Genomic DNA, 23208 nt, shown 5'->3' on the forward strand with positions numbered 1-23208 from the left:
TTACTGGGGCTCATTCTCCATGGCACCTGAGCATCCATGACACGAGTGATGCCATGGGCCTCATTGGTGCCTGTGGCATGTTCGCAGATCATGCTGTGGTGAATAAGCTTTTCCTTTAGCCCAGGCAAGTGAGACTTCAGTGTGAGTGTCCAGGCTCTGGACGAGATGGTCTGTGCCCATGTGCCTTGGACTGGCTTTGTCGAATGAAAGGGGGATCGTTGTTCTCCCCAGTCTTCCCAGAAGCATGTGCTGCCCCCCTACCCCTGCTCCCCAGCTTCTAATTGTTGCCCCATCTTGCAGGTAGAGACGATAGCTCAGCCTGCTTTCATGTAACTGTTTGTCTTCCAAGACTCGGTAGCTGGGTCTGGAGGCCAACCTCAGACAGGTTCGTGACCACCTGGTTAAAAAAATAACAGACAGTATTGAAGAGACCTGTTTGAAGGCTGGGGTGGGAGTTAGAAGAGAGCCCCGCCACTGATGAGTCACATCCTGGTCACAGCAGCCACACTGCTCCACTCCCCAGTGGCCTCAGGGTTCCAGGAGTGGACCTTGCCCTATAGACCCTTCAGACCCAGACCCAGCGTGTAAAGGAAAGGAGCTCTTCCACTGGCTGCAGATACTTCCCACTTCCAGAGCCTCCCAGGCTCACAAGAAAGGCAAATCCAGTCTCATCCATGCTGTTTGTTTCAGACCTAGACCCAACTGGGCGTGACTCCAGCAGAGATTAGGCAGCTTCCTACCTTGTTCTACTGTTCTTTCACCCTGAGGTGGGTGTGGAAGCCTATGTCTCTAACACCTGCTGCAGACCACCGAGGAAAGAGTGTGCGAGTGTTCCGAGAGAGGCAGTGTGTGCTCTGGATGGCAGAGGGAAAGCAGGGCAGCAGGTAGAGCGCAGCCCAGCCTGAAGGCTTGCTGAGGAGTCTGGCCCCGTTACTGAGCATGGCACCCCACTGCACCCCACATCTTCCGTCCCCGAGAGCCCTACCACTCCTCCCTTTCTGGGATACATATTCTCACTCTCAAATGCTCTGCCAAGAGCCTCTTTGAGGACAGCAGCTCCAGGCTGAGCACAGAAGTTTGGGTTTTCTGTTGGTCCCAATTTTTTTTTAAGATTTATTTATTATTTATACTGTCTTTTGCCTGCACGTGTGCCTGCAGGGCAGAAGAGGGCACCAGATATCATTATAGATGGTTGTAAGCCGCCATGCGGTTGCTGGAAATTGAACTCGGGACCTTTGGAAGAACAGCCAGTGCTCTTAACCTCTGAGCCATCTGTCCAGCCCCCTCGTCCCAATTTTTTGTTGTTAAGTTGTTAATCTAGCCAGTTGAGGATAAGATCACCACTACAATTTTTGAGCCAAATTTGAAGCAAGCTTTATTTAATACTGGCCAGTATGATGGACACTGGCTAGGTCCATACCTGGGATTCCCAGAAAATGGCACCAAATTACATTACTCAGAAGCTGAGACAGGCCAGGCCCGCAAGGCTATGTTCTTCCTGCCTTCGTTTAATCGGGGGGCCTACATCCTGACATCCTTCCTATGTACCTCCCACCTATGTGTGGACAAACACATCTTGTACAGTTGGGGCAACCAAACTTCTCTACAGGAGCAAAAACATATGACCTATTATCTTCCATGAACAACAATTCCGAGCATTCCAGGAAGTTATCTGTCTTTAGGCAAGTGGGGCTTACAGGTTAGAGCTGGTTTTGTTTTATAGATCTCTTAAGCACAGTAATTCAAACTTAAAACACAACTTTAGTCATCACAAAGTGGCCCTCCCTCTGTAGCCAAGGCTGGCTGTGAATTCACATTGATCGTTCTGCATCAGCCTCTCAGGAGCTAGTGTTACAGGTGTGAGCCACCGTGGTTTTTCTAAGTGGGTGAATGTGTAAATGCCGCACAGTCGTCAGTACTGAGAAGCTAGACAAACAGTGGTGCTCGCCTTCAGGCCCAGGATTTGGGAGGCTGAGGTAGGGGATCAATTAGTGTGTATTTCAGGATAGCTAGCGCTATCTGAATGAAATGAGGACATGGCCACTCCCACCATAGTTGAGGAGAAGGCTTTTATCATAGACATAATAAGGAGGGAGAGAGCAGCAGCGGCAGCTGGGAGGGTCCAGACTGAACATGGCCAGCACAGCAGACTGGGGAGAGGAAGAGAGACGAGAGGGCAAAGAGGGGACCAGGAGCCAAGGGTGTATGTCCAAAATGTTTGAGTTATATGGGACTCTGAAGCTGGAGCAATGGAAGCCCAGCTCCCAGGCTGGAGAGGTTTGCAGAAAGCAGCGGCATGTACATGTAACTCAGGAGGCAGAGGCATGATGCTCAGCCATTGCAAGCCAGGTGGGGAGAGGGGATGGGCTGGGGAAGGACTAATGAGACTGTCTCAAAGATCATGACCCTTAAAAAAAAAAGTGAGTGTATATGAGTGCCTATCTGCATATACACCTGCACACCAGCAGAGGGCATCAGATCCCATCATAGATGGTTGTGAGACACCATGTGGTTGCTGGGAATTGAACTTGGGACCTCTGGAAGAGCAGACAGTGCTCTTCCAGACACTGACCCATCTTTTCAGCCTGATTCTGTTGTGTTGTTTGGTTTTGTTTTTTCGAGACAGGGTTTCTCTGTGTAAGTTCTGGCTGTCCTGGACTTACTTTGTAGACCTTGAACTCAATAGAGATCTGCCTGCCTCAGCCACCCTGGGTGCTGGGATTACAGGTATACACCACTGCGCCCAGCTGTGAATAAAGTTTTGCCTCATGTTCCTTCTCTGAAATGGAAGTGAGATCCTCACTTTAGGAAAATGTTTGAGTTGACCCAGTTTGCAGAGAGAGCTCTTGAGACAGCCTGGCACGGGTGTGTCTGTGCACCTTGTTCACCTGCGGCAGCCACGGTTATCACATCAGCAGCAGTGTCCTGCAGAGCCCTGGCCTCTGCCATCTTGCCGTCCTGGCCTTAGCGCAGCTGAGCCTGAAGGCCTGGACTTTCCATCTCTGCCCTGAGTTCCACCAGGAGCCTCTGCACTGGAGGTGGCCTCTTGGAGCTGTTCACCTCTGTGGTGTGCCTGGGGGCGGAGGTCTATCACGCCTGCTCCCCAGCCATGCGTTAGGCCACTTGGTAGCCACCAAAACCTAGAGTCACATGAGGTGCCAGTGTCCACTTCAGAGCATGCCTCACTGTATGCTGATTGCTAATCCCAGCAGCCTGCCCATGGGAGGATGAAGTTGGGTCTCCTCTTGGGAGCCACAGAAGGCAATCCTGAGCAGTGCTGCTCTGCCCTGCCTCTACCTCAGTGGCTCCTCTCCACAAGGCCTTCGGTGTTGGCTCCCTCTGCTGTGGTCTAGCCCACTCACCCGCCCCTGCCGCACACTATTCCAAGGGTCGCCGCCAGCTGCTGTGTTGTTCTCTGTATCCCTACTCTGAGGCCCCCACAGGGCTAGAGGTTGGTGCCTACTGCCCCCCAGTGTTCTGCTGAATGAAGGAGCAGACCTGGGCCTATGGCGGCTGCCTGGGGGACCAACTCCACTCCATTTGCCAGCTGGCCTCTTCCTCTTTGTTCCATAACAGCAACACAGTGTCTTTGTTGCCAAGTGTGGGGGTTCTCAGGGTGGTGCCCACAGATCACCTAGGGGCTCATTAAACTCCAGTCAGGCCCTAGCTGGGACCTCCCAGGTGAGACAGCATTCTGTGAGCCTGGCTCTCCAGATCTCCTTGTCCATGGTGGGCACGAGGACATGGGAGGTTCCCAGTAAGGACAGCATGGAGATGGGGTGTGAACAGCCCTGCATCTGAGCTATGTGCACCCCACCCCCAGTGTTCTCTGGTGGAAACTCTTACAGGATGCCCATTTCCTACCAGCTTCCAGCTGTGGGGATGGCTTGACACTAATGTCACCTGATGCTTGGCTTCAGATTTCTCACTGTCTCTTTGTGATAGCCACAGGAGCCTTTCCCTGGGGAGAGGCGGTCCCCACTGCTGAGGCTCTGCTTCCCAGCCATGCCACAGTGTCCTCTTAAGAAACTCAGATATCCCTGGTGGCTTTCTTTGAGTGACAGGGCCTGTACTCCCACCCACCCACCTCCATTGCTGAGGCAGATACCTATCTCATGGCAGGCTTCCCTGTATAAGATGGAAGTATGCCTGCCTTGTGGATCTGTCTGAGACCTGGCTAAATGAAGTCAGTTGCCTGTGGAAAGTCCTTAGCCATGCTTGCAATCCCAGTGCTTGGGACCCCAGCGCACAAGGGTCATGAGTTCAGGGTTGGCCTGGGCTTTCTATGATCTCCTGTCTTTTAAGGAAGGGGGAAGAAACCCACAAGTGAGTGAGTTCCAAAGACTGAAAAGCCACCACCACTGTCTCTCTCCAGCTCTGTCCCTGATGGCAGAAAGCCAGCTACTTCTCTGGTTACCTCATGTCACTTATCCCTGAGACTGGATGGCTCTTTCAGAGAGGTTGCTGGGGTCATTTGTCCAATCTTGGCAAGACAAAGATCAGAATGTGGTTTTTAGTCTGAATTGTCACCTCGATGGGTCCAGTCCAGCGCAGGCTTCTTTGGAACAAACACAAACACCCTGCTCTTCCCTTCCTCTCTGACACCCACCTCAGTTGTCAGCCTGCCTCACTTGGTGCACAGCAGGTTGAACTTGAGCTGAGTGGACACTTCTGAGGCTGCCCCACAGCGCCCTTTCAGAGCACGCCTGCCTGCACTGTGCCTCTCCTACTCTTTAGCGCAGAGCATCTCCTCACAGCAAGCACTCACCAAGCTGTCACCAGTCGTCTTTTCCACCTAAGATTTGTTTCTGTGTGTTTACTGGTTTTTCAAGACAGGATTTTTCTGTTTAGCCCTACCTATCCTGTGTAGCCCTAGCTGTCCAAAACTCACTTGGTAAACCAGGCTGGCCTTGAACTCAGAGCTCCAGTTGCGCTGCCTCCCTAGTGCTAGAATTAAAGGTGTGGGCCACCACTGCAGCCTCGCAGACTGATTGATTTTATGTGTATGTGTCTGAATATATGTATGTACACCGTGTTTGTGTAGGTGCCCTTAAAGGCCAGAACAGGATGGTGGGGCCCTTGGAGCTGGAGTTGTATATTGTTTGGGCTGCCTGTTCCAGGTGCTGGGAACCAAAGCCAGGTGCTTTGTAAGAACAGCAAGTGCTGTTGACCACTGAGCTCTCTCTCTAACCCTGCCTCTCTGTTCCTTATCTTTAAATAAATACTGGTACATACTAATTACTATGCCCACTTTCATGCTGCTCACCAGTTTCTCCTTTAACCCCATGTTCTAAGTCTGGTCACACCTTCATGTTTGGTATAAGCTTCAGGCAGTAAAGCTGGGTGGGTACACAGCTATTCTAACCCAACAACACTGGCCTGACTTACAAACTGCCCATGTAGCTGCTTACCTGGCATCTTAGTCTCATTCTGTTACCTGCTTCTTCATCCTTGTGACTCTCTCCCTCTCACTGGGCTCAGTGAGGCCCTCTCACTGGGCTCAGAAGTTCCACCTTCCTCTTCTGCCTAGCTATTGGCTATTCATCTCTTTATATAACCAATCAGAAGGTGAAGGAGAACAGTCTTGACAAAATACTGATGTAGAAGATACCTCATAATAATGACAATACCAAAGTCTGGCCTGTAATCAAATCCTCCTAGATACATAAATCTGCATTTGAATACACAGTACACAAAGACTTTACTCCAACCTGAGTCAGCTCTGGTAGGCCAGAGCTTCATCTGAGTCCCATCATGAATGTGACAACCACTGCCCATTGTGAGGGCTCCTAGGGAAGGTTTGTTCTCTCCTTTAGGCTCTGGGTGTGGCCCTGTCGTCTTAGGAGTGTGGTTAGCTGTGTTTCAGGAGGGAAGAACCTGGGAGTTGGGAGAGGGGGTTCAAAACAGCTGTATGCCTTAAAGCAAGGTTCTTTTTTTTTTTTTTTAAAGATTTATTATTATATATTTTTTATGTACACAATGTTCTGTCTGTATGTACACCTGCATGCCAGAAGAGGGCACCAGATCTCATTACAGATGGTTGTGGGCCACCATGTGGTTGCTGGGAATTGAATTCAGGACCTCTGGAAGAACAGACAGTGCTCTTAACCTCCGAGCCATCTCTCTAGCCCTAAAGTAAGGTTCTTGAGCTCTCTAAACTTTGTCTTTTCATGGGGTTGAAGTAAGCGTTCATTTTTCCATTAAATTGAAATGAGCAGAATGCAGCGGCACATACGTATAATTCCAGCACTCAGGAGGCAGAGGCTGCAATTTCAGGCCAGTTGGGGAGAGGGGATGGGCAGGGGAGGACTTAATGAGACTGTCTCAAAGATCATAACCTTTTAAAAAATAAGTTAGTTAGTATATATGAGTTCCTATCTGCATGTACACCTGCACGCCAAACGAGGGCATCAGATCCCATTATAGATGGTTGTGAGCCACTATGTGGATGCTGGGAATTGAACTCAGGACCTCTGGAGGGGCAGACAGTGCTCCTAACAGTGCTGACCCATCTTTTCAGCCACCTGAATGCTGGGATTAAAGGCATGTGCCACCACTGCCCGATTATGACCTTTGGGAAAGCAGGGTCAGGCACATCTCTGAGTTCAAGGCCATCCTGGTCTCCAGAACTTGGTCTACATCCTGGTCTACAGAACGAGTTCTAGGGCAGTCAGGGCTATAAAGTGAGACTTTGTCTCAAAAACACACAAAAATGTTCTTTTAATTAAAAAAAATATTTCTTTGTGTTGTTTTGAGGGGTGGCACTTGTACCAGGGCACAGATATGGAATTAGAGGAGAGCTGGCTCCCTCCTTCCACCATGTGGCTCCAGGGATCTAACTCAAGCCTCTGGGCTTGATGTCAAACCAACCAGAAAGTGAGTGTTAATGAGGGATTACCTAGGTCAAGTGGGCGTGTGGGCACTTGTGGGGTTTTCTTTTCATTTTGTTTTTTTGTTTGTTTTCGAGACAGGGTTTCTTGAGTAGCCTTGGCTGTCCTGGACTGGCTTTGTAAACCAGGCTGACCAAAAACTCACATGGAGCCGCCTGCCTCTGCCCACCTGGGTGCTGGGATCACAGGCATGCGCCATCACAACCAGCTAGTGGGGTTTTCTTGACTGTTACTTGAGATAGAATGGAAGGTCCACTCTGAGTGTGGACAATACGGTTTCATGGACTGAGCTCTGACCTGTGCAAGGGAGAGAAAGCTAGCTGACAGCATAGGGTATGTTCACCTCCCCTGGCTTCGACATCATGGCGTGTGGTATGACTGCTTGTCTCAAGCCTGTGCCTTTGCTGCAGGGAGGGGCTGTAGCCTATAACTGAGGCCAAATACCCTCCATGGTGGTTTCTGTGACAAAAAAATGAAACTAAAGCACCGCTGAGTTAAATGCCAGCCCTAAGCCTAGCCCTGTGCTGGCATTGCTGAGGCCTGGTGGTGGACTTCCCAGCTAGGCTGGCCAGTAGTAAGTAGTAAGGCTTTTGTAAACAAATGCCTTGAGCTATGTGTGTTTCTGTGGCTGCCTGAGAGCCCCAGCAATTTGTACTGGGCTGTGCTCGCCTTGTGTGTACCGCCCAATGACCTGGAGCTCTGTTGTGCTGCTGTTGAGGGGGAGGAAGGGATTGAGGACCCTGCCAGGTAGCAAAGCAAGGGCTGTGGAATCTGAGCCTACTCCTTTGCCCACAGCCCAAAACGTGACGGTGGATGAGGTGATCAGTGCCTACAGGCAGGCCTGCCAGAAGCTGAACTGCCGACAGATCCCCAAGCTCCTCCGGCAGCTGCAGGTATGGGGGATGTGTGCAGTGTGAGCCTGTGTTTTTAGGTAGCCCTGGGGCCTGCCCAGCCTTCTCCACAGCCAGGGCCTGAGCAAGAACAGCTGCAAAAGTCCTTCGTTCAGCTATGAAATTAGCAACAGTCTAGAATCACATAAACTAATAACTACCAGGTTTGTTAGCTCCAACGAATTTCTGTCCCCAGAGAAAAGTCATCTCAATTCCTTTAGGTCTGAACTTCAGAATTCATTCCTGCTGTGTGAGTTATGAGCCAAGCGTTACCCTGGGCTCTGAGGCAGAACAAAACAGAAAAACTCAAGTCTGGCCTTCACAAGAGACTCCATGCTGTTCAGGAAGTTAGAACACAAGCCAACACTGCCTGTCTCCCAGCGCTTAGAGATTGGAGGCAGGAGGATAAAGTTCAAAGTCATTATCAGCTCCTTAATGAGTTTGAGGCCAGCTGCGCATATAAGACTGTCTCCAAAACCAGAAGACTGGCAAGAGCTGGCAAGAGGGCTCAGTGTTAAATGTGTTTGCTGTCCACCTGACTCCCTGAGTTTGGTCGGCTGGAACCCACATGGTAGTTACAAGTAGAGGACTAAGTTTTCACATATGCACAGTGGTCTGTGCAGCGCGCACACGCACACACATGGGAAAAAGGGCTTAACTGTAGACATGCAAAGCAAGATTGACTTCTCATTTCTCCCCTTTCCTCACTTCCCAGGAGGCCCCTATACCCAGCCTGTGGAAGGATTCAAAGAAGGGGGGCTGCTGGCTCAGGAGTGCAGTCACCAGGAGCACCCTGAGTTAGTGCACACGCTCTGCCCTGCAGCCTCCCCACTTTCATTTTCCTCTGGTCAGCCCTTGCTATACCTCTACAGAGGACCCTTGCATTGCCCGGGGCTTTGTTCTCCCCTGGATCCTGAGCTGTTGACAAAGCAGGGCCTTGCTACTTCCAGGGAAAGAGCCTGTCAGTGTGGCCTCTGAGGCAAGGATGAGGGCTGACCAGACCCTGCACTTTACTGGCCGAGTGTGTTGTCAAACCAGCTCAAGCCTCTGTCCTGGGTCTTTGTCCCAGTGCTCAACCCTTGGGTGACAGTGAAGCCCCAAAACTGGGAGCTGTTGTGTGTATGTGGAGGGTCCTACAGGGAGGGGATGGGAAAGCACTGGAGCCAGCACCACGGTGTGACTGTCAGCCTGTCCATCTGTCTGTCTTAGCCCCTTGGTACAGGCTTCCCCACGTCCAGACACCTCCCCAGTAATGCTGGGTGCCCTCAGCCTCACTGAAGAGCTGCAGTGAGGGGCTGCGGCTCCAGTGTGCCTATATGCACAGAACCAGCCCTGATTGTCTCCTGGACCTTTGTACAGCTGCACCACCCAATCCCATTCCAGATGCCATCTCACTGCAGGGCATGGCAGAGCTGTTTGAGCCTTGGCTGCCCCACTGTCAGGCCACCCCAGTTATGGGGTCTCTTAGCTTCCTTGACCAGCCCCACCCTGCTTTCTTAGGAGTTCACGGACCTGGAGCAACGCATCAACTGCCTGGACCTAAAAGGTGTGTGTCCCCCGGGATAGCAGGGGTGGCCAAGGGTTCCGTGGCTTCTGCAGGAGACACAGGCTGGTGGGGGTGTGGACTCTGCACGTAAAGGTGCCCACCCTTTCCAGGGGAGAAGCTCGACTACAAGACCTGTGAGGCTCTGGAGGAGGTCTTTAAGAGGCTGCAGTTCAAGGTTGTGGACCTGGAGCAGACCAGCTTGGATGAAGACGTAAGTGGCCACTGCCAGCGGGTCTTGGGCCCTCTTGATGCTTGTATGGGAAGACAAGGGCAGGACCTCATGAAGACCAGGGCAGGTATCTGATGTGACAAGGGCGGGCCCGAAACCCTGACGGTGAGGCCTGGGGAGCTGGGCTGGGGCTGCTGTGGCCTCCAAGTGGTCCTAACTAGTACCCTGCGAGGCTGACAGGCATGTGGAGATCCCAGCCTCTGAGGGCTGAGTGTGCTTGTGTAGCTCGCAGAGGGGCTCCACCCTCTTAGGTCATGCAAGGGTACCTGTATTCCGAGGCTGCTGCCTGCCCAGTGGCCCTCCTCTGGCACAGCCCATGAGGTTTCCTTGGCCACCTGCTGTGAGGCCAAGCCCATGTGTGCCTGTCTCCAGGGTGCCTCAGCCCTCTTTGACATGATTGAGTACTACGAGTCGGCCACCCACCTCAACATCTCTTTCAACAAGCACATTGGCACCCGGGGCTGGCAGGCTGCTGCCCACATGATGCGCAAGGTGGGTGCCTCCCAGGCTGGTGGACAACGCTGTGGGGAGGGTCCTACCTCAGGCCCATCTCTCCTGCCCTCCTACAAGGCAATGTGTCCTCCTTACTCCTCCCTAGCATGCATGATCCTTGTACAGTGGCCTTGGCACCGGCCCCGGTTTACTCATCAGACCTCATAACAGGGGTCAGGCCTCAGGGCATAAACCCAGGTGTATGTTTATGTTTATGTATGTAGGTGCTGGCCTGACTGCCAAGTGGCCACCCATTCCTTGCCCTGTCCCCACAGACCAGCTGCCTACAGTACCTAGATGCCCGCAACACACCCCTGCTGGACCACTCGGCGCCCTTTGTGGCCCGTGCCCTGCGCATCCGAAGCAGCCTGACAGTGCTGCACCTAGAAAATGCCAGCCTGTCTGGGCGGCCCCTCATGCTGCTGGGTAAGTGTATGTGCATGCGGCCTGCTGCCGGCCAGGTGAGCCATGATGCGAGCTGGCCATTACTCCCCCCGCCCCCAGCCACAGCCCTGAAGATGAACATGAACCTTCGGGAGCTCTACTTGGCGGACAACAAGCTCAACGGCTTGCAGGACTCCGCCCAGCTAGGCAACCTGCTCAAGTTCAACTGCTCCCTACAGATCCTCGACCTGCGCAACAACCACGTGCTGGACTCAGGTGCGCGCCCCCCGGGGCCGTCCACGCCCCGTGCTGGGGGGCCGGAGGGGCTGGACACGAGTGTACTGTCTCCCACGCTTACAGCTGGTGGGGCCCGATGGCAGTGACAGCCCTGACAGGAGCCCACGCAGGACAGGGTCAGAGGTCAGGCCAGAGCAGAGGTGCTCACACTGACCACCCACCTCCCCTAGGTCTCGCCTACATCTGTGAGGGTCTCAAGGAGCAGAGGAAGGGTCTCGTGACCCTGGTGCTGTGGAACAACCAGCTCACACACACAGGCATGGCCTTCTTGGGCATGGCGCTGGTGAGTCCAGGGGCCTTGTTCATTGGACCCATTCTGGCTCCAACATGTTTAATTTTTTATTACATTTATTTATTTGTGTGTGTATGTGTACGTGCTCACATACGGAGGTCAGAGGACAGCTTGTAGGAATCAGTTTTCGCCTCCCACCATGTATAAATATTTCAGGTATCAGGGCTGGAGAGGTGGCTCAGTGGTTAAGAACACTGTCTGCTCTTACAAAGGACCTGGGTTCAGTTACCAGCACCCACATGGCAGCTCACAACTGTCTGTAACTCCTATTCCAAGGGATCTGACACCTTCACACTAATGCACATAAAATAAAGTTAGTTAATTAATCAATTAATTAAATTAATTAAAATATTAGGAAAAAACTTTTAAAAAAATCAGGCATCAAATTTTGCTATCTAGCCAGCCTTGGGCCCTATTTCTTTTACTCTTTCTTTTTCTTTTTGTTCTTTTTATTCTTTTGGTTTTGTTTTGCTTTGAGTCACAGTTTCTCTGTGTAGCCCTGGCTATCCTGGAACTCTCTGTAGACCAGGCGGTCCTTGAACTCTGACATCTACCTGCTTCTGCTCCCAAGTGCTGGGACTAGAGGTGTGCACCACCACTGCCCAGTTGGACCCCATTTCTTTAATTTCCTTTTTGTAATGGACTATGTAGGACAGTGCTTTGCACAAACTGAATATGTTAGCCTAAAAAGTTAATATTTCTGTAATCAGTGAGGTTTTAGTCATTTTGTTATTACATAATATACATAAAGTAATTCCAGCCGGCACAAACACTCTTGGGGGAGGGAGACGCTTGTGTGCCCAGTGCCCAGCCTCTGACAAGAAGGCTGTCTTCAAAGCCATTCCCAGATGGGCCCTGGTGAGGCAGGGAGCCAAGCTGTGGGTGTGGGGCCACCTGGACTCTGGTGGGGAGTGGGCATTGGGGGAGACTCAGCATGGGAAGCATTGGAGTTTCCGGGGCCTGTGATGGCATTGTGCTGAGAGGCGAAAGTGAGGAAAAAGGACACATTTCCTGACATACCTTTCTGGCCTTTTCTCCACCGATGGTTCCTCCTCGTCACCATCCCTGCCCCTTCCAGCCGCACACACAGAGTCTGGAGACACTGAACCTGGGCCACAACCCCATTGGGAATGAGGGTGTGCGCAACCTCAAGAATGGGCTCATCAGCAACCGGAGTGTGCTGCGCCTGGGCCTGGCCTCAACCAAGCTCACGTGCGAGGGTAGGATGCGGGCCAGGCGTGCAGGGGCCAGCGGGGCTCAGCAGGGCGGCCGGCCAGTGGCCAGGCATGGGGCCCTTGGCCAGCCCCTGCGGTCCCCCTCCCAGGCGCGGTGGCCGTGGCAGAGTTCATCGCCGAGAGCCCCCGCCTCCTGAGACTGGACCTCCGGGAGAACGAGATCAAGACAGGCGGGCTCATGGCACTGTCCTTGGCCCTCAAGGTGAACCACTCCCTGCTCCGCCTGGACCTGGACCGAGAGCCCAAAAAGGAGGCGGTGAGGGTGCTTGCTTTGTATCAGTGCTGTCCTGGGCCAGGGTGGGCCGGGTGGGCCGGGTGGGCAGAGGCCACACAGAGCCCTAGCCAGACCGGGTCCCACAGGTGAAGAGCTTCATTGAGACGCAGAAGGCACTGCTGGCCGAGATCCAGAACGGCTGCAAGCGCAACTTCGTGCTGGTGCGAGAGCGAGAGGAGAAGCTGCAGCTGTCGGCCTCCATGCCAGAGATTACCATCACCGCGCCCCAGCCCCTGGAAGAGCCTGGGGACCTGCCAGCCATGGGGGCACAAAATGGGGGCCCAAGCCCTGGGCCTGGCCCTGACTCAGACTCGGACTCAGATTCCGATGGGGAGGAGCAGGAGGAAGAGGAAGAGGACCAACAGGACCAGCAGAAGGATGGGGGTGGCGCTGACCAGAGTCCCTCAGCCCCCTGCCCTGCCCTGGTACCCTCCATGGACTCCCTAGGCCCTGGGGACAAGAGCCCCCCAGGCAGCCCCTCCTCCCCCACTGAGCAGCGTATTTCTGTCTCCAGCCCAGGCCGAGGCCACAAGGTGTTTGTGGTGACCAGGGTGGAGAGTCCACCTGAGAGGCCAGAGCCTCCCATTCCTCCCACCTTTGTCTCCTCTCCTTCACCCTCTCCTCCCTCTCCCCCTGCCTCTCCACCATCTCAGACCATGGACATCCAGGACCCAGAATCATCAGAGGCTCAGCCCCAGCCGGAGCCATCTCAGGCAGGGCAGCCACTGCCCAATGGCCTGAAGCCTGAGTTTGCCCTCGCACTGCCCCCAGAGCCATCCCCAGGGCTGGAGGCTAAGGGGGGCAGCTGCAGCCTGGAGCACGGTAAGAAGAGGGAGAGGCAGGGGAGAGGCTCCCCAGAAAGCCCTATATCTGTGGGTGGGCTCCAGCCTTGCGCTCTCGAGGATGGCCCGTAAAGGGATAGGAAAGAGGATTTGGTCTTGGGGTCTCACCCTGGGCCCCAGATTTGCCCCTGGGGTGGGGACTGTGGTCTGGAGGGACAAGGCCGTGCCCCCACCTGCCTCTAAGGGAGTTGCCCCCTACTGCCTACAGCACTGCACCGCTCCCAGGGTGCCAGCAAGCTGGAGGAACTCCTTCTAGAGGCCAGTCAGGAGGCCCCGCGGGACACACTGTGACACTAAGTAGGTGCTGGCTGTGGGGACTGGGGACAGAGCTGGGTGGCCTGCTCTGACCACCCTCCACCTCTGCTCTCCTAGTTCTTTTGTTCCGGCCAGTCTGATGAGCTGAAGCTATCCCCAAGGATCTGCTGACTCCTGCCTAGTCCCCCAGGGAGCCAGGCGAGGTGTCCCAGACCTCACTACAGCAACACTAGGGGCACGGGGCTGGGAGCAGCTTTCCGGACTTGTCTGCCGCTCCCCAGGTTGGGGCTGGGGAGGACCAGAGGAAGAGGATGCGAGGAGCTTTCCAGGGTCACCGGCCACAAGGCTGCTCTGGTCCTGGAGGGTCCAGTGGCCAGCCTGCCCTGGGAGGGATAGGAGTCAGGGCAGATACAAAATGGCCCTCTGGTCCCTCTCAGGACCTGGCTGGTGAGCATGGTGGTGGAGTTTGCCAGTGCGTGTTGGGTGGGGCCATTGAGAAGGAACAGAGCTTTCTTTTCTTAAGTGCAATAAAATCTATCAGGGAGCTGGGCATGCAGCGGTGGGGTTCTGGGACCCTGCTGCCCGGGCCACTGAGGCTGCGCCCTGGCAGGCACTACAACAATGGGCAGTGGGTGGGTGGATGGGTGTGGGTGAGGGTGGGCTGGGCTGGGCCACTCCTGTTGGTGCAGCTGTCACACCTTTTCTAATAAACGGGAGCTGGGTTCACTACCTGCCTCTGCTTTGTGCTGGGGGAGAGCCGGCGAGAGGGGGATGGGTGCCAGTGGTCCCCAAAGGAAACCCAGAAGGCTGGACAGATCTCCCCCACACACACACCACACACACACACACCTCTCCCACCCTCTGCTCCATCCACACCTGCAGCAGCACACCGAGGCTGCTTGCTCTCCCCCCCTCGAGGCCTGGAGGTCCCCACTGCTGGGGACGCTGTCTAAGGGCTCAGATGGCAGGTCCATTTGTTGAGTGTGCACAAGGCCTGTGAGCCAGCTGCTCTGTCACCAGCATGTACCCGCCCGTGGGGGAGGGGAAGCTTGGCTAGGCAGCAGGGAGCTTGCTCGGTAAGGCCTTAGGTCGCAAGCACTACAAAGAAAAACTGGGGAGAAGCATTTATAGGAATGCCTCGTGGTGTCCTTGCCCGTCGGTGTTATAAACCTGGGAGTCTTCTGCACCCCACCATTGTATCTATGAGAAGCATCTGTTTTGTCAAAATGTTAACAATTTTTAGGTGCATAGATATGGGTGTACAAATTAGTGTGTAAATGTGGTGCATACCCGCCATGGCACACTCATGGAGATCAGGGGAGAACCTCGGGTATTTGCTCTTTACCACCTGGCTTGAGTCAGGAACTCTTAGACCAGGCTAGCTGGCCCATGAACTTGTTTGGAGAGTCTCCTGTCTGTGTTCCAGTGTCTTCCAGGATTACAGGTGTTAAACTGGCTTTTACATGGGAGCTGGGGTGTGAACTTCGGTTTTCAGGCTTTTTTTTTAATTCACTGAGCTCTTTACCTTAGGCAACATTGGATACTTGTTTGGGAGTGGGGCTTGAGGAAGCCATACACAGCAGCCAGTGCCAACCAAGGTGCCATCTGCTGCATCCCATCCCTTCAGTACACAGGAGACACCAGTACTGTCTGTGCCTGAGCTCCAAGATGCATCCTTTCTTCAGGGCCATGGGGGAGGGGGTTGAGGGAGCCTCACCAGGCTACGCTGCTTCCAGCCTCTTCTGGGGAAGGCTGAGGATTCCTGGGTTTCCTGTCTTCTGGCTGGTGGGGGTCCTGATAGTCTCCAAACACCTCAGGGCCCAGCAGAGTCCCCTCTGGGCTCCTCTTCGTCCTGGTGGTGTCTCTTAACGTGGCTTGAGAAACCCTTCGCCACTGCTACAGGGTTGGGTGTCCACCTTGGAGAAATGATGAGGGCCTAAGCATGTAACCCTGCTGGGAAGTATTCTTCCAGACAACGGTGTGAAAATGAGTCCCTTAGGATGGCCCCAAATCAACATGACAGGGCATTTACAAAGGGGCAGTTGGCCAGGGGCCATGGCTCAGTGGTACAGCACTTAGCAAGCGTGCTCTGGTTTCACCCTTAGCACCTCCAAAAAATACATGCACACAGCTGCTTGTACACCTGTAGTCCCAGTTGCTCAGGAGGCTAGAACGAGGCTCACTGGAACCCAGGGTCTCCAGCGCAGGCTGGGAAACACAGCAAGGTCCTGCCTCTTACCACCACAGGTGGTGGCAACAGGATTGGAGTGACAAGCCACAGGCCAGCAAAGCTCTCTCATGTTCTGGGAACCTCCATATGTAGGAGACAACATCCAGCAGCCATAGCCGCTGGTGGTTTCTCTGTTGGTGGCAGCCTTTCAGAGCAGAGGTGTCCGCTCTGTAGAGGACCTGGGGTTGCTGGAGGTAGAGGCAATAATCTGGCCACATAACTTCTTCCTCAGAAAACTCAGCCACCTGCCTATCTTTGTTTTGTGTTTCTCTGTGTAGCCCTGGCTGTTGTGGAACTCACTGTGTAGACCAGGCTGGCCTTGAACTCACAGAGATCTGCCTGCCTCTGCCTCCTAAGTGCTGGGGTTAAAGTTGTGTGCTCTCAGACTCTGCTGGTTTGGTTGTTTTGAAGCTGTGCCCAGTCAGAGTGGTCAGGCACAGGAAATGTCCCTAGTCAGACCTGGGGTTCAGCATGGAGGTGGCGTCTACCACGGGACTCATGGACGTCACCACTACAGGCTTATGATAGCTGTCACCCTGAGGCAGACAAGCATGCCTGGTCCCAGGACTGAGGGTCTTTCAACTCAGCTCATTACAGCAGCAGCAGAGGTACACATGGTACATGGACTTCCTTCTGGTTGGTGACAGCCAGCTCCTTGGGCCGTGTGAGTTCCTACCAAAGCCCTGTGGTATGTGGGGACTAAGTCCTGACATCCTGCTTGGGTTTGGCAGACACACAGTCAGAGGCGTAGACAGAGTAGGCTAGCTGTGGTGAGATATGAGGAGGTGGAGGCAGGAGCGTTGGGACCCTGTTTCAGCCTCTGAGGTCAGTCTTGGCTCCGCTGCCAAAACAAAACAGCCCAGTGGGGCCCCCAGCGGCACTGCAGCGGCCTTGGTCTGCCATCTCCCCTGTATGATGTCTTGGCTGATCCTAGGATACACCTATCCCAGCCTCAACGTGATGAAGAAGCAAGCCCAACCTGGCAGAAGGGAAGGGAGACATCTGGATCTGGGCCCCGCCAGATAGTCATGAGGGTCTGTCACTACTGAAGCTCCACCCTCCAGGGACATGCTCTGCCTTGCTGTAAAATTATTGTTTTGTTGTTGCTTTTGTTTTGGTCTATGTGTAGGGTTTCTCTGTGTAGCCCTGGCTGTCCTGAACTCACTTTATAGACCAGGCTGGCCTCAAACTCACAAAGTGCCTCTGCCTCCCAAGTGCTGGGATTAAAGGCATATGCCACCATGCCCAGCGGGCCTGGTTATTCTGAAACTCATTAAATAGACCAGCCTGGCCTTGAGTTCACAGACGTCCTCCTCCCTCTGCCTCCCAGGTTTTAAAGATGTATTGTTTTATATGCATGAGTGTTTGCCAGCACACATGCAGGAGCCCACAGAGGCTGGGAGAGGTCATCAGATCCACTGGGACTGTGCTGGGTCAGGTTGCTGCCAGAGCAGTAAGCACTCACCACCACGGGGCCATTCCTTCAGCCCGCCTGAGAGGGTCGGACCCATCCCTCATGTCTGGGTGGGGTACTATCACCCTGGTTGGAGGACTTGGTTCCTGGTGAATGGCTGCTGATTTCAGGCAACTGGGTCTTGAAATAATGCCATTCACCAATAATACAGAGAGCCAACAGGAACTTCCTAATCTTATTTTTAATCGTGTGTGTGTGTGTGTGTGTGTGTGTGTTTATTCATGTGAAAGCAGTGAGTGACCACAGGGGCCAAAAGAGAGCATAGGATTTCCTGGAGCTGAAGTTAGAGGCATTTGGCACCTCCTGAGCTGGGTTCTGGGAATCAAAGATGGATCCTGTGCAAGGGCAGCAAGTGCTCTTAACCATCAGCCATCCCCATGGCATGCTTTTGTGTATGTACATTTGTGAGGTCAGAGGACAGCTTGTGGGAACCGGTTCTCTTTCCACTCTGTCCTAGGGGTCTAATTCTGGTTGTCAGACTTGGCAGAAAATGCCTTTATGGGCTGACTGACCTTGGAACCATCTTTTAAAATATTTTTGTTTTCTCTTCTTCCTCCTCCTCCTTTGGCAGAATCTCACTATGTAGCTCTGGCTAGCTTGGAACTCACTCTGTAAGCCAGGCTGACTTGGAAATCTGTCTGCCTCTGCTTCCTTCTGGAGTCCTGGAATGAAAGGTTTGAGCTGCCATCCCAGCACAATGAAACTCCAAACATGAACTTAGGCACACCAAGGCTAAAAGATATATTTCCTGACAGTTACAGGAACCGTCCGACCTGTGAATCAGTCATTAGAGACCAAGGCAGTACGTGATAGGCTTAAACCTGAGACCTAAGGAACAGGAAAGCCAATAACAGCAACTAACGAACCTGACAGTGGATGACTTTGGAGAGCTCTTGATGGGTGAGAGGTACTGTCTTCAGGGTCCTGGCTCAGAAGTCACTGGTTTGGTCATGGGTATAACTCAGCAGTAGGGCCTAGAATCCTCCAGTGAGGGGCTGGGGCCATGGCTCAGTGGTAGAGCCCCTGCCTAGAATCCCCCAGTGAGGGGCTGGGGGGTGTGGTTCAGTGGTAGAGCACCTGCCTAGAATCCCCCAGTGAGGGGCTGTGGTGTGGCTCAGTGGTAGAGCCCCTGCCTAGAATCCCCCAGTGAGGGGCTGGGGGCATAGCTCTGTAGTAGAATGCTGGTCTAGGGGCAGCACATTATTAAATCCACAGCACCATAAAACAGGAAGCCATACCCTTGATCTCAGGTCTCTAATTTAGTACTGAGCCCTGTTGCTCCTTCCACACAACTGTGAATGAGGGACCCTGGTCTGAGCGTGTGATTGCATATTTGACTCTTGGGGACTCAGGCACCACCCACAGGAGTGACACCCACCCTGGTCTGTGACCATGCTAGCCGGGAAGGGCCGGCCCTGCCACAGCTGGTACTATCCTGCCTGGCTTTGCCATGACTCTGCATTCCCCTTATGTCCCAATCCTTGTTCCTCACCCTCCCTGCTGGTGAGGTGGCTGCACAGCCCCAGCCCCAGCCCCAGCCTGCAGCTCTGGAGTGACTAGTAAAACAAGCGCTTCCTCAACAGTTCGTCTTGGACAGTTACCTGCTTATCTGGGGAAGACAGTGCTACTCCCACCCATGTGGCGGAGGAGGCCTAATTAACACCCATGCTGAGGGGTGGAGCCACCTGGTGAGGTCACAGGCACCGCCCTGGGAAATGCCAGCTCCTGCCCTGCCCACAGAGGGCAGGCTAGGGTGTGGAGACAAAGGCCCGGGATCCCCTGAGGCCTGGGCGCTCCCCTCTGCCTGAGTCAACTTGGCGTCTGTCCTTCATCTCCCCTGCCCCCGCAGCCTCACCCATCACCCCCGCAAGCCTCCTACCACTCGGGATGCCAGCTTCAGTTGCCAGGATGCAGTCCGGAGGCCTGGCTGTCTGAGGAGGAAGTGGGTGGGGCAGGTGGCATCCTCACCTAGCCAGCAATCCAGGACATGGAAGCCGGCCCGGCTTTCCTCGGCTGCCTTTATGGCTCCTTTGACTGCGTGTTCCTCACTGCGCCCTCCGTCCACTCGGGCACTGCTGTGGCAGCTGCCCACTCCAGGAGGCTACCCCCTCCCACCCTGTGGCTTCCAGAGTCCTCAGGGTATGTGCCCTTCCAGCTTCATCAGGTTAGGCGGGAAGCTGCTGTCAGCTGGGGCTCTCCATCCCACACCCAGCCTCTACAGCCCTGAAATGAAAGGACCTAGGCCAGCGGCCTTGGCTTTCCCCGCAGGTCCGTGCCCGGGTGTGCTGCGCCCCTACTGTGTCCCGGCCCATGGCCCCCCTGGGACATCCCGGCCGCGTTACTGGCTCCGGGGCTGGCCTGGGGCTCCTCCCGGGACGGGGACTTGGGCGGGCTGGGCGGCTTGAGCGCACTGACGGCCCGGATGAGGCCCATGCGGCGGCGGATGGAATGGTCCAGGTTGACCGTGCAGCGCAGCAGACTCTGCGCCTCGGCCACGGTGAAGGGGAAATCAGTGCCCAGGAAGCGCTCGAAAAGCTCGGGGTCGCCGTCCAGGTCCAGCACGTTCTGCAGGGCCTTGGTCATGGTGTGCAGCTCGCGACTGTTGTCGCAGAAGACGTCCCAGAGGCGCGCGCGGCCCTCGGGCGAGCCCCCCGCCTGCTGCCGGTCCTCTAGGCACTGCAGCACCCAGCTGAGGCGGCAGGGCCACTGGTTGGCGAGCACGACCCAGGCCACGGCGTGGCGCGGCGTGGGCCCCACGCGGCCGGGCTGCTGCTGCTGCTGCTGCTGCAGCAGGCGCACGGTGATTGGCACCGTGTTGACGATGCGCCGCATGGACACCACGTTGTCGGGCACGTACTCGTACAGGCAGTCGTGCTCGTCGTGCAGGCAGCCCAGCGCCTCCTGGATGCGCCGCGCCGCCTCCGCGTCCACGCGCGCCTGCGCGCGCCCGGCCTCCGCGCTCGTCTCCACCGCCAGCAGCTGCGCGCCCTCGCCCGAGCCCCCGGGGCCCTGCGGCGTCGGCGGAAGCTGGACCGAGAGCTCCCGGAAGAGCAGGTCGTCCCGGCTGCGCACCGCGTCGTGGAGGAACCGCAGCTTGGTGCGGCGGCCCATGACCGGCACGGAGAAGGGCAGCGTGACGGTGCGGTTGAGGAACAGGTAGCCGTTGTCCGCGGTGCCCTTCATGTTGCCCGCGCTCTCCAGGCACGCGGCCAGGATGCTGGGGTCCACCACCAGGATGAAGATGAAGGGCGCGTGGCTGTCGGACAGCAGGGTGTTGATGGCGTTCAGCACGCCCACCACGCGCTCCGGGTAGCACGTGTCCAGCCCGGTGACCTCGAGGACCACGCGCAGCCGGCGGCGCTGGTAGATCTCCAGGAAGCACAGGAAGTCGGTGAGCAGCTCCACCTCCTTCTTCACCTCGCACATGAAGCCCAGCTGGCTGCCGAACTTCTCCCGCGACACCAGGCGCTCGATCTTCTTGCGCTGGCTCACGAACAGGTGCTTGCCCACGGAGTACACGGCCATGAGCAGCCCGGAGCCCGACAGCGTGGTGGCCGCGCCGCCCAGCGCCTTGAGCATGCCGCGGCCCGCGTGGCCCGGCGCGTGGCCCCCCAGCGACAGGTAGAGCAGCCCCACGCCCAGGCAGAGCGCGGCCAGCAGCGCCAGCAGCGCCAGGCACACGCGGCGGCGGCAGTGCCACTCGCGGTGGCAGGGGCCCTCGCGCGGGCCCCCGGGCTTGTTGCCCAGCACCGAGTACACGCTGAAGGGCAGCGCGCCGTAGTGGCGGCGGATGCCCTCGCACAGCGTGGTCACCAGCCCCGCCCACAGCTTGTCGGTGCCCGCGTACTGCCAGGCGCTGAAGCGGATGAACAGGAAGCGCACGTTCCTGCGCCGCAGGTGCAGCTCGGTGATCACCGGCTGCAGGAACACCAGGAACCACAGCAGCTGCGGGACGCCCCAGCCGCGCACGCGCCGCGGCCGCCACTGCACGCGCTGCAGCTCCTCGCTCTCGCGCTGCGCCGCCTCCTGCTGCATCAGCGCTGGGAGAGGGGAGGCGGGGGGACATGTCAGTGGCCTTGGCCCGAGGGGAGGGGCTGGGGCACTTGGGCCAAAGGGGAGGCCTGGAGGTCAGGACAGGGGTAGTAGGGACCTCCCTGGAGTGGGGATTGAGAGGGAGGTAGAGAGAGAGCCAGGACCGGGCAAGAGGCTGAGGCAGCCGGGATGTCTGGAGCGAGACATGCCCCCTTAAGACGTGGCCCCTCAGGGATGGTTGGATGGACGGATAAAGAGATGAATAAAATGCCCGTATAAAAGAATATGGATGGGGGCTGGAGAGATGGCTCAGTGGTTAAGAGCACTGTCTGCTCTTCCTAAAAGACCCGGGTTCAATTCCCAGCACCCACACGGTTGCTCACAACTGTCTATAACCCCAGTTCTAAGAGCTCTGACACCTTCATACTAATGCACATAAAATAAAATTAAATAAATTATTTAAAAAAAAAAACCAAGAGTATGGCTGGATAGATGAATGAATGAATGAAGTGTGGAGGTACAAGATGAATGGATCAGTGGATGAATGAATGAAATGTCCGGGGAACAAGATGAATGAAAGAGTATGAATGAATGAAAAACGTGGGAAGAGAATGGACCAGGCAGCCCCACGGCCTGGGTCATTCTCCGGCTGACTGTCCCTCCTCCAGGGCATCTGTCAGGACAGGTGTTATTGGTGTCACTGAGGACAGATACGTGTGTCCTAGGGAGGGCAGGCTGTTGTCTTGGCCGTCCCTGGATCCCCCAAACACCAAGGGGGTGCTGGCCTGGCGGAAACTGAACAGTGGGTGCCGAGTACTCTGGGACAGGATGTGAGGCCAGGGATGAGTGAGTGGGCCCGTCACCTCGCCGAGGGCTGGGACTCAGGAACATCCTCTAGACCCTGATCTTTCCTCCACTGCAGCCTTGTAACAGCAGCAGAAATGAAGAGTCAGCAGGGGCTGAACTCTGGCCATGACTGAGGGCCGCCTGGGCTGCCTGCCCTGCCGAGCCAGTGTGTATTCCAGGAAGCTTCTTCAGAGTGGGTTTGGTGGGGAGGGAGGTGGCAGGGAGAGGGCGTGACTCGGAGAAGAGGGCAGGGATAGGGACGGGACACCGTGCTTCCTGTCCCCCGCCCACTGTCGACACATGAAGATACTCACTCATGATTTTGTCCAACATCATGTGAAGACGGCAGCCGAAGGGAGCGTAGAAACCCACGGTCACGGGGACAGGCACGTGGCACAGAGTTTTAGCCAGACAGCTGCAGTAGACATCATCCTCTGTCAGGATGTCTGGGGGCGGGAAGGGGAAACTCAGTCAATGAGGCTGGTGGGGTTGCACCCACCCTCCTCCCGTGTGCCCCCCAGGCCTCCCGCTCTGCTCTGCTGCCAGCAGCCTCCTCCATGGATCCCAAGGCCACTCAGGTCAAGCTCTTCCATGGATGGCCTCTGCCCCTTCTAGGCCCTGGGCCTTCACTGTTCCAGCCCAGAGCCTTGCGGAATCTGGTTATCTTGACCCTAGATCCCTAGGCCTGCTCAGCCCCTAACATGCCTGTGGTTCTTGTAAGAAAACTACACGGGCCTTTCTTGGCATACGAGACCCTCAGCTGCTAAGACACCCTTATACCCTCAAAAGCTCCACAGGCTCCCCAGCTCTGCTCAGTTCCTCGAAGGGAGTTAGGAACTGAGAGGCTTGTGAGCCACTTGTCCCTTCTCGTGACAAGATACTAGGGTACATGGAGGGTAAAGAGGCTGACTCAGTGCTCCTGTATCCAATGGCCACTTGGGATTCAAGTTCCCCGTCCCAGAGGGCCTCAGACACAAGCACCATAATGTCTCCTCTGCAA

General features: G+C 55.5%; 2 protein-coding genes across 2 annotated transcripts in view; one reads left to right on the top strand and one right to left on the bottom strand.

Moving 5' to 3' along the window:
- The window catches only part of Ppp1r37 (protein phosphatase 1 regulatory subunit 37), a 32049-nt gene extending 17696 nt beyond the window's left edge, over positions 1-14353 (top strand). Inside the window, exons 2-13 of the mRNA XM_055615470.1 lie at positions 7686-7783; positions 9281-9326; positions 9437-9537; positions 9928-10047; positions 10323-10473; positions 10552-10707; positions 10899-11011; positions 12099-12240; positions 12345-12511; positions 12616-13351; positions 13580-13668; positions 13744-14353. Coding sequence (XP_055471445.1) covers positions 7686-7783; positions 9281-9326; positions 9437-9537; positions 9928-10047; positions 10323-10473; positions 10552-10707; positions 10899-11011; positions 12099-12240; positions 12345-12511; positions 12616-13351; positions 13580-13662 — 1913 coding nt within the window. The 3' untranslated portion in view covers positions 13663-13668; positions 13744-14353. The remainder of the gene's footprint in view (positions 1-7685; positions 7784-9280; positions 9327-9436; positions 9538-9927; positions 10048-10322; positions 10474-10551; positions 10708-10898; positions 11012-12098; positions 12241-12344; positions 12512-12615; positions 13352-13579; positions 13669-13743) is intronic.
- A 393-nt stretch (positions 14354-14746) lies between these two features.
- Positions 14747-21423, bottom strand: Nkpd1 (NTPase KAP family P-loop domain containing 1). Its single transcript, XM_055615685.1, has 2 exons — positions 19299-21423; positions 14747-15542 (listed from the first exon to the last, which is right to left on the bottom strand). Exon 1 carries the CDS (start codon positions 21363-21365, stop codon positions 19569-19571), a length of 1797 nt encoding a protein of 598 aa, XP_055471660.1. The 5' UTR covers positions 21366-21423; the 3' UTR covers positions 14747-15542; positions 19299-19568.
- Between the last annotated feature and the right edge of the window lie 1785 nt (positions 21424-23208).

Source organism: Psammomys obesus, unplaced genomic scaffold, assembly GCF_907164565.1.
Source record: "Psammomys obesus unplaced genomic scaffold, mPsaObe1.curated_primary_1811, whole genome shotgun sequence".
Taxonomy (NCBI): domain Eukaryota; kingdom Metazoa; phylum Chordata; class Mammalia; order Rodentia; family Muridae; genus Psammomys; species Psammomys obesus.

Excerpts from the sequence above, each read along its gene's own strand:
- Nkpd1 (XM_055615685.1), bottom strand. The coding sequence starts at position 21,365 with ATGCAGCAGGAGGCGGCGCAGCGCGAGAGCGAGGAGCTGCAGCGCGTG.